Below are 10857 nucleotides of genomic sequence, written 5' to 3' on the forward strand. Positions count from 1 at the left end.
CTTAGGTTTTTCAATTTAGGCAACATGATTACGAGATAAAGCCATAAAAATAGAAAAAACAAATGTTTGAGCTTTGAATTAAAAAAAGTCAAATTTTGATCCATAAAGTAGCGCAAAATAAAGTGATAATTATAATTATCATGCCACGTGAACTAAACTGTTTGGCATATCGAAATTTGACATACCGAAAATTTGGTATGGTAATTATTAAAGAGTTTGTCATACCAAAAGTTTAGTGTGGTAATTGGCATGTGAATTTTGGTACGTACCAAACTTACCCCTAATTCTGGTGGCCGCTGCTTGTTTGGGATTTGGATCCCATCTAGATCCAAATTATGGGATTCTAGGATCCGTTTATCGTACATCGTGAAGGTAGAAATCATTTTGAATTTTTTTATTGAAAATTAAACACAAATAGTACCTAACGAAACTGACCGTACGATGTACGATGAACGATTATGATGTGAGGATTCCTAGGAGGCCCACAAAGAGGATCCGGAGAGGATTCTCATCCATTTGTTAGTATAGTCTTTTCTATGCAATTATTTTATTTATAAAAAATCCTTAGTAATTTACACGGAGGAGGATTCTCTCCCCCTTCTAATCTCTCTTCCTTTCCCTTCCTACTTAAACGGTTAACGATTAGGTTACGTCGAAAGAGGGGAGGAAGGAGATGAGAAAAGGAGGGAAAGAATTCTACATCTTAATTTCAAACAAGTTTCGAAACAAACCCAATACATTTCAAAAGATTTTCCCCATTTTCCCAAAAGACCCAACTTCAACCTGCAATGCAATGTGGGCAAAGGGATTATTCACCTTCGAACTTTCAAAAGGCAGCCTCTGCCCTTCACTCAGGCACTTTCATGCGATCTCCAAACTCTACAGTTCAAAATCCTGCACTTCATCCTCCAATTTCGTGATGGGTAAAAACCCAACTGCCATTGCCGCTGCTCTTTCCCTCTCTGACAATTTGAAGTCAGCTTCTCTTGGTACCCAAATCCACTCCCGTGTCATCAAGTTGGGATTCACTAATGACGGTTTTGTATTCAATAATTTGATCAAAATGTACTCAAAATGTGGGATTATGGGTGATGCGTTCCAACTGTTTGGTGAAATGCCTGAGAGAAACCTCGTCACTTGGACTTTGATGATTTCGGCTGCCGTCCAAGACGGTCAGTTTGAATTGGGCTTGGAGTTTTATTTGGAACTGGTAAGAAGTGGGTTGAGGCCGAATGAATTCACTGTTGGTAGTGTTCTCAAGGGGTGTGCAGCGTGTGCTAGTATCGAAGCATATGAATTCGGCATGAGTGTTCATTGTTTTGCATTGAAAACTGGGATCGAACAGAACTGCTATGTGGGTGGTTCTGTTTTGAACATGTATGCTAAGTTGGAGGATGTCGAATCGGCGAAGGGGGTGTTTGAGTCTATAAGCAATCTTGATACTGCCGGTTGGAATGCTATGATTGGAGGTTACAGGCAATGTGGCTATGGATTTGAAGCATTGAAAGTTGTATGTTTGATGGTATGCAAAGGTATAAGCATGGACCAGTTCACCTTTGTTAATGCTCTAAAGGGTTGCTCTGTTGTTGGAAATTTGGATTTTGGGAAGCAACTTCACGGATTGATCATCCAAAGTGAGCTGAAATTAAGTACTTCAGTCATGAATGCTCTTATGGATATGTACTCTAGAAATGGTAGGATGGATTTGGCTTTGCACGTTTTCAATAGGATACAAACGAAAGATGTCATATCGTGGAACACCGCATTTGGGGTCTTCTTTGAAGGCAAGAATGCAAGAGAAATTGCAAACTTAGTCCATGAGTTCATGCTAGAAAACATGAAGCCAAACCATATTACGTTCTCAGTCTTGTTTAGGCAATGCGGTGAGGTACTTGATCTTAACCTTGGGCGTCAGTTTTTCTGCCTTGCATTACAATATGGGTTCTGGAATGAACCTAATGTCAAAAGCTCAATAATCAGTATGTTTTCTAGATGTGGCGCTATGGACATGGCACACTTGTTTTTTGATGGCATACCTTACAAAAACATAACTTATTGGAATGAGTTGATTTCTGGGTATAATTCAAACTATTGTTATTCAGAAGCCATGCAGATCTTTTGTAATTTATGGGACTTGGGAGTTGAAGCGAGTGAAGTCACATTCTCCATCATACTGGAAGCTTGCTATAATGATAAACACCAATATATGACTAGACAAATTCATGGTGCAGTTGTCAAGTCGGGCATCTCCTTCCACGGATATGTTTGTAGCTCATTAATTAAGTGCTATGTTAGATTTGGACTACTGGATGATTCCTTTGAGTTTCTTAAAGGGTTTGAGAGACTAGATTTGGTATCTTGGGGAACTATGATATCTGCTCTGGTGCATCAGGGACATTTTTTTGAAGCTATTAAGATTTTCAACTCTCTGAGAGAAGTTGGTGGGAAGCCTGATGAATTTATATTGGGAAGCATTCTAAATAGTTGTGCCGATATTGCAAGCTATCAGTTAGTTAAATCTGTCCATTCCATTGTCATCAAAATGGGATTCCACATGCAAGTCTTTGTTGTTAGTGCAGTTATAGATGCGTATGCAAAATGTGGGGATATTGGAAATTCAAGGATGACCTTTATCCAGTCACTTGGATCTGATGACGTGGTTATATATAATGCTATGATCATGGCTTGCGCTCATCATGGTCTGGCCGAGGAAGCGATGGATATCTTTGAGAAAATTCGGTTGGCAAATCTAAAGCCCAGCCAAGCCACATTTGTGTCTGCTATTGCAGCTTGCAGTCATGTGGGTTGGGTTGATCAAGGTCGTTCTTTGTTTGAGTTAATGAACTCCGATTACAAGATGGAACCAGTATCTCAGGATGTTTATGGTTGCATGGTTGATCTGCTTTCACGACACGGATACCTTGAAGATGCTAGACAAATGATTGAAGTGATGCCTTATACTCCTTGGCCTGCTATATTGAGATCCTTGCTTAGCGGTTGTAGGATACATGGGAACAGAGAGTTGGGAGAATGGACTGCTAAGAAGCTAGTTCAGTTGGTTCCAGAAAACGATGTACCTTATGTACTGTTGTCGAAGGTGTACTCTGAAGCAGGTAGTTGGGAAGGTGCTACAAAGATAAGGAGGGAAATGATAGAAAGAGGTGTGCCAAAAAATAAAGGATATAGTTGGATCGAGGTATAGGGGAAGAGGTTCCGCTCTGTTGATGAACAGCTTTCAATTGTTTGCCTCAGTAAGAAAATCAATTTGAGAGAAATGTAGAACCAGGTAAGGTCAAATCAGAATGGGGTTCCTCTCTTTATGCATCTGGTGGTGCAGACGAGAGTTCAAGCAGAACTTGCCCATTTGATAAGAAGACAAGTCTCTGGACAGGGTCTTCATCCAAGTTAACGTCAAAGAACTCAAAGAGTAGTAGCATATGGAAACAATCAATCAACCAATACATGTAGCGGGGACAGGAGAGAAACCAACATTGTGCACCTGCAAATCCTTGTACTCCCAGCCAACTGTTATTGATGCAATCAGTCAGGTTACCTAATCAATGTTCACAATATCGTTTAACTTGGCAACTCGTGAAAATGCTCTATGCAATGAAGTTCTGCATGAACGTGATCAAGGTATGCATGTGATTGTGGCTTTTAATATGAGAAAGTTATGTCTTTTCTTTTATAAAATCTGGAATAATTACAGCATATGCAGCCAATATTAATTCAGGGAGGTTATATAATTTGCAGACTAAGGAAGAAGGCTTGAGAAGTGAGGATAGACTGGAAAAGATGAAGACATGGTATGGCTCACTTGTTCTTTTCCTTTCTTCCAAACAGAGTAAAGAACTACTAAACTGGTAAGCCGTGAGTTAAGCAGTTTGTGTGATCTAATAACTTGTATAGTTTGTGCCGTTGACATTAGGTTTAAAACTCTCCCATAGGGCGAAAGCACCAACGCCAAGAAAGTGATCTCTCCAGCAGGTTTAGTGTCAGCCTTAGAGTTGGCCATACTCCATACAGCAGCACAGCGGTTGTGATTAAACTGCCTGGATCAGGAGGGGGTTGACTGATATGTGAAAGCAAATGAGCTAATATGTACTATTATGTGAAACCAAGTAGCTGTAATACTTGGATGAGAAGCCGACTCGTGTCATTTTTGTGAGGGATTGCTTTCTGCACTTTCACGATATGAGATTCATACTCTCACTAGTTGGTTACCATTGCTGCCACCTTAATTTGGCCTAAATTGTACTCTTCGCAACAAGTTGAGTCGTGCTACTCTCGTACATCGAAATCAGAAGAAATCACCCATAACTTGTCAGGGACTCGTGATTCAGCCGCCGATTTAACACGATCCACATATGATTGTTTATGGTGAAACAAAATAGGAGCAGAAAATTGGTGGATAGGGGCACTTACTGGAGGTTACGAACCATTCCTCCAATGTAAATTTGGACTATTTCTAGTTGCTGGATTGTATGTCTCCAAAAAGCAGAATACTGCTTCCAATAGCTTCCAATGGCAGCACACCATTCTTCATAAACTCGTTTCATTTCCTGCTGCATTTGACAATTTTGTTCTTATTCTGTAGGAAACGTCATGTCTTACATTAATCATTTGATGTCCCTAGTTTGCTCTTATCTGTAAGGCGCGTCATGCTTTATATTAACTATGGTTATGCGTGTATATGTAATTACCATAAACGATAATATGCATTGTATGTGTTTTACCATAGATGCTTAACCGTAGTTCGTGGTTACCATAATGGATTATCCATGGGGTACAAGTGTAGAAATGCTAATAAGTAGTATATTCTTCCACCAGTGGACTGTGTTGAGTAGTGAATTTTCGTCCAAATTGAGTTATTTGAGAGTTGGTGTCTCAACACCCAAGTGTGAAAGCAACAAAAAGGACTTGCGAGTCCGATCAACTTGGCTTTTGATCCACTGATATCAGCCTTTTACAATCTCTTTTTTTGTTACTGAAGAGTCGAGGGCATCGTCGCAGCGGCTGATCAGGATCAACATCTACTCTTCCAAAACTGATCAGTCTTGGAGAGCAGTGCTGGTCATTCTGCCTTACAATGTAGGCTTCGAAAATGGGGCTCACAACAATGGTGCTATTTATTGGTACCATCGGCAGAATAACTCATTGTATTCTTTATTGGGGCTTCGTACCTATGATGACAAAATATCAAGAAAGCTACTCTGTCGAAATTATATCAACCTAGCAATTTATTCAATTCACTAAAAGCATGAATGTTGAAACAAAACTATCGGAAAAAAAATGATTGAACTTATGAATCATAAAAAGAAATTCCATTGAACATAGGGGTAGACCCATTAAGGAGCAAGGGGGTTAGTTGACTCTCCGAACTCCAGCGTACACCCATGGATAATTTGGATGTTGCTCCTTTGAAGGTTAGAGCTGTCTTTCATACATGCACTCTGATTGCTAGATAAAATAGCTCTATTGGATTTTGATGAACAAAAGCTAATTTGTTTTTCCTAAGTTTTATCTGAATGAATTTTTCACTTGTCAACTCTGGGCACTTCAAGATCAACTTGGGAATTATATTTTGATATGCATTCAAGTAGTGAATTTTCTCAATTAAAAAGAATCGGTAGTCTTGCAAAAGCGGAGACGTGGAGAAATAGAGTATATAATCATGTGTATTGCTAATTACATTTACTTTTCTTCCATTGATAATAAAGCTATAATGCAGCATTTTTAAAATATGAAAATGTGTCGTGGACAATTATAACTTGTATCGTTTTTTTTTTTTTTTTTTTTTTGAACATATGATATTATCTACACTAAGGGAAAGGGGTGGGCTTAGCCTCACAATGGGCTAGTAATAATGTTGTTCAAATTCGTTATTGGTGAGAATCGAACCTAAGACCTCTCACTTACAAGTAAAGAAAAATATCACTAAACCATAGTACTAAGTGACATAACTTGTATTGTTATTTGTTAAAGGATAAATTTTGTTAGATTAGTCACTGACAATTTCAAACCCACACCATTATGTAAGAATTCAATACATTTTCACCACTGTATAAAGGACCACTTGCATTGGGTGAAGATGTTTGCTAAAAATCATGTGTTAATACCAACTTCCAATTGAAGCAAAGTAAAGATCCGCTGTGTGTGTACGTGACACGAGGACCGAGGTTAACTTATGTAACGGATCATACATCTTGTGATCTACCGAAAAATGAAGAAAGAGAAAACGTAACACCTGACGTAATACTCCATACATGTCACGTGGCAGCACCACACAAATCGCGGTGTCCATCACACCTTCTTCTTCCTCAATCCTGTTCCGACTCTGACCCTTCTCCTCTTTTGACCATTACCAAAACTCCAAAGCTTCCATCTTTTGAATTGTCACAAAACCGAAACCCAAAATTCAGCTAAAATCCCAAATTCGAATTCCAAACAAACCCTAACCCAGTTTTCACAGCTCAATCCAATCAGCCATGGCGTACGTCGATCACGCGTTTTCCATTACAGACGAGGACATGATGATGGAGGACTCCTACACGGTCAGCAACAAGCCTCCCATCAAAGAGATCGCCCTCGCCCTCGCCCTTCTCGTCACCGGCACTCTGGGCCTTGTAATCGGCATCCTGATGGCCTACAACCATGTCGGCGGCGACAAAGCCCACGGTAATCTACCCCACAAACCCTAACCGTAAAACCCCTTTTATTCAATTTTCAATTTTTTTCTTAATTTGTGGTGGGTTTTTTTTTCCAATAATTTCAGGGTTATTTTTTGCGATACTTGGTGGGATCTTGTTTCTTCCGGGCTTCTATTACACGCGGATTGCTTACTATGCGTATAAAGGGTACAAGGGCTTCTCCTTCTCCAACATTCCACCTGTGTAGCAGCAGCATTCCATTACTCCATTTCTTCTGCGTCCAACTTCACATGTACAGATCCCTGCTTACTTTTTAGTGTTTTTGTTGTAATGGGTTTTGTTTATTTTTCTTATTTCTTGAAATGTGCTTATTATATATACTGATTGTTCGTACTAGAGGAAGAGTTTGTTTTTTAAGCGTGCTACTAACAATCTGGATTAATAGTGAACGTCTACTCATTATCCTGTTACATGAGCTGTGTAGGGGAAATACTCAGTACATACATTATGAGTAAATAAAAAGAGCTGTGTTTTTTCCCCCTTTATAATTTAGCTCAGGCCGAATGTGCCAAATGTTCTTTTCCCATTCCCACCTATCTATTTATTTTAAACTGCATTGTGCAATTTCTTTGCTTGGATGATGTGAATAAAGGCAAAGCTAAATGCCAATGCATATGGTCTTCAGGAGCCGAGAAATTATTTTATTTGTGTTTCCTTTGTGGTTTTTAGGTTTGGGTTTTATGTTTATCGAGTTAATGTAGCATTGTGGAGGGAACTTGGAAATTGGACTTCCGTCCAGCTGGAATACGTTAGATATTTGATCTCTTATTCCTATTTGGTTGAATGAACCTTATGGGAACATTCTTATTGTCAGATAAATGTTTGCTGAACCGATGTGTGTTTCTGTAAAACCTGTGTTCGTGGTAAACTTGTTCAGTTTGCTGTTTTCTTCCCCAGCTCATTATTGATGAAAGTCTTAACTCTTAACCTCTGGATGGTTATTTTCTCAATACATAATTAACTAGTTTGATTGAAGCTTAGACATTGTGTAGCTTGAAGAACATTTAGAAAACATTATTTCTATTGGCATTCTAGGATTCAATGCTGACCTTACTAAGGCTTTGTTGTTGTTGTGGTACGAACTTTTCTTTTGCAATTATCATACATATGAATAGAAAGAACGAGCTTTTTTTGTTGAAACTAGAATGCGTATGAAACAAAATAGGTCTACGAATGGTAGCAAATATTAAACAATGATGAAAATAGAGGGAACAAACTTGTGAAAGAAATGAAGGTTGGGTAATCAATGTAAGTTCTTATTGTGTGAAGTTTCCGTGTGCTGAGATATTACTGTTGAGTGAATACTTGCAAATTATTATAAACTTAACACACTATGTAATCGTTGATGCTGCTGCTTCTGAGAGAATGGATGTGTCTTTTGTGTTTGTGTGCATATAGATGTGGCCCAATCGTAAAGAGTTTTTGCATTTATCATTGGTGCTAGTGAGCGGGTTCTTAGCTATGAGATCACTGCTGATTACAGAGCAAAAGTTTATAGGTTATCCACTCCAGAAGTTCCATTCCTCAGTAGGGTCAAATTGCTATGTCATTATCGTGGGTTTGGTTTAAATTTTTACTATGTCATGATCCAGAACAAGAATAGAGAAGAGTGGGGGCGGATGGAGAAAAGGAAACATTCAGAGAGCAATTTCTGAGCAGTTTCATGAGTGGTTCTGTATGCGTAGCATCTTGTTAGGTTCAAACAACAGGTTTACAGATATTCCTCTTGGAGTAGCGATGCATCAAACCGAGCCAAGTTCAAATTCTAAGTCTTTCCTGTCTACACACAGTCTGCAAGTTCATTATCTTTGAGTCTCGCTACGTTACAATATTAATGTATTTGGTGTCATAAATGAATCTTTAGAATTCCTAAGTATATTGATGTGGATCTTTCCAGATTCATGTGCCAATTACCTATAAGAAGGGCTACTTTGTTTTTCTTTTAAGATCATTGTTAGTGCAAGAAATTTTTATTTCTTGCTTGTTTGTGAGGCACGAACCTTGGAGTGATTCCAAGGCACCTTCGGTGTGATGCCGGAATTTTTCTATTTCCACTGTTGGAGTGACTCCGATACACCTTTGGTGTGATGCCAAAGACGGGAAGTCAGTCCGGATATCTTCTGTATTCCTATCCCTTCTGATTGTCCTTCATCAAACGTGTTGTGTCCTCGTGTTATATTGATTGGCCATGTTGCTTGTAATGTATAAGCTTTTCGTGGACACAGTCCCAATATTAGTTCCCAATATTTATTTGCGTAATTCATCGCATCAAATTTTCTTCTCCTTTCTTGCTCGATTTCAACACGAGTGATTTGGAATGCAAAGTAGTTCTACCAACTTGTTTGGTGGCACCAAAATGATGGATGAGCAATAAGAAAAGCGGATGATGAAAAAAAGAAAAAAAGGTGAAACTGTGCAGGTAGTTACGAAGATAATGTAGTAACTCATATGTCAAGATGCTTGAAAAGCCCCTATTTTGGAGGCACGGAAGTTCTCATCATGTTTGCTTCATGAAAAAGAATGTCAAGTTTGCGGATTGCTTTGAGTAGATGAACAATGTTCCCTTGAGCTGCATTGTAGGTAGATTTTGGATCTCTTTACATGATTATCAAATGTGTGATTGTTGGAATTGTTTGGCATGAATATCCAATTTCTAGTAAAAGCACTTGTGTTTAGAAACTCTTTCAGTAAAAGCGCTTCCATTAGAAGCACGTTGAGGTGCTTTCTGAAAAGATATTTGAAATACTTCTTGCAAAAATCACACAAATGGTGTTCCTTTCAGAAATCACTTCACGTACTTTTTTTAACCCATTAAAAGCACTTTTTTAGAAGCACATGAAGTGTTTCTTGGAAAAGCACTTAAAGTGCTTCTTGAAAAATTTACACAGATGGCGTTTCTTTCAGAAAGTATTTTAAATGTTTTTTTGAACCCCAAAAGTACTTCTAATTTTTTTTTTTTTTATCCAACACAGAGACGCTTTTGGTGATTTGAAATCCAAACATGAATAGGAATAGGAAGATGATATCCATGTAGAGATTTAATTTCTTCGAAGGATTAAAGTATGTTGAAAAGATGTGTGTGTGACGTGTGGAGTTTACACATATATTTATGGGAACCGGACCCCCTCATGAGATTAGGAGGTTAAGCTTCTTAAACAAAGGATTCGGACCGTTGAAATTTGATCTAACGGTTACAAACAGAAACTTTTCTAAAAGTTATAATAATTGTAACAGTTGGATCAAATTTCAACGGCCCGTGTAATTTGCTGAGGAGCCTCCTAAGCTCAGGGGGATCCGATTCCATATTTATGCACCAGTTAGTGAATCCTCCACTAATATTGCCAGTGGGATTGGTGTTCGGAGTCAGACGAATGAGGTCTCATATTATTGCAAATAGTTTCAATGAACCATTTTGAAATCTATTGGCTCACTTCCAAATCAATCATTTGGTTTCAAATTGACAATAGCAATTATGTGCAACTTGTAACCACTATGCTCTGGCCGAGGTTGAGCAAGAAAGCAACATTTGACGAGGACTTATGTTTTTTTATTAGGACCGGATTAACATACGTTTTATATTTTTTTTAATAAAAAGAGAGACAACCGGTAGCAAGTCAATGTTATCCATTATTTTCGGAAGCTGGAAAGACTCACAAAGGTATTTCAGCCTTCATTTAACCACAGATTAGCATGCGTTTTATTCACTTAATTTAAAATGTGTTACAAGGATAATTGGGTCTCTTAAATAAATCTTTCGATCATGATATCCACAATATAAACAACCTAATCATGTCAAACATGACGTGGCTTCTATTCTATCTTATTATCTTGATTCTTGACCTTAATGATTGAATTAGGGATTAAGATAGACTAATCACCACGCAACACTAGTAGTGGAGGTTTGAAAGTTTGGGGTTTGCAGAACAAATAAAGCAAGCAATAGACAATTATAGGTGATGAAGGATTTGGCAATTTGAACTATACATAAGGGGTTCAATCATCATCGACATACTAGCGCAAGTTTAACTTTAGGGCTGCACATCAAACTTACAAAACCGATCAATTCGAACCATATTGGTCGGTTTGGTTTGATTTTGACCAAGAAAAAGGTCAAACAATTTAAAATCAAATTGAACCGATTTACTTT

At 38.2% G+C, this 10857-nt stretch overlaps 2 protein-coding genes across 4 annotated transcripts; both read left to right on the forward strand.

Moving 5' to 3' along the window:
* The first annotated feature begins 553 nt into the window (after positions 1-553).
* Positions 554-4646, forward strand: LOC137738304 (putative pentatricopeptide repeat-containing protein At3g25970). 3 transcript variants are annotated; one of them, XM_088682264.1, is made up of 3 exons: positions 554-3636; positions 3754-3806; positions 3929-4646. In XM_088682264.1, exon 1 carries the CDS (start codon positions 674-676, stop codon positions 3200-3202), a length of 2529 nt encoding a protein of 842 aa, XP_088538390.1. In that variant the 5' UTR covers positions 554-673; the 3' UTR covers positions 3203-3636; positions 3754-3806; positions 3929-4646. The 3 variants fall into 3 exon arrangements, with proteins under 3 accessions (XP_088538390.1, XP_088538389.1, XP_088538388.1); XM_088682263.1 differs by having other exon boundaries at positions 631-3636; positions 3754-3863; positions 3948-4646; XM_088682262.1 differs by having other exon boundaries at positions 638-3636; positions 3910-4646.
* A 1693-nt stretch (positions 4647-6339) lies between these two features.
* Positions 6340-7198, forward strand: LOC137737468 (uncharacterized). The gene is made up of 2 exons (XM_068476956.2): positions 6340-6678; positions 6776-7198. Exons 1-2 carry the CDS (start codon positions 6489-6491, stop codon positions 6895-6897), a joined length of 312 nt encoding a protein of 103 aa, XP_068333057.1. The 5' UTR covers positions 6340-6488; the 3' UTR covers positions 6898-7198.
* Positions 7199-10857: the final 3659 nt, after the last annotated feature.

This window comes from Pyrus communis, chromosome 13, assembly GCF_041283825.1.
Source record: "Pyrus communis isolate YQ-2024b chromosome 13, ASM4128382v1, whole genome shotgun sequence".
Classification (NCBI taxonomy): Eukaryota; Viridiplantae; Streptophyta; class Magnoliopsida; order Rosales; family Rosaceae; genus Pyrus; species Pyrus communis.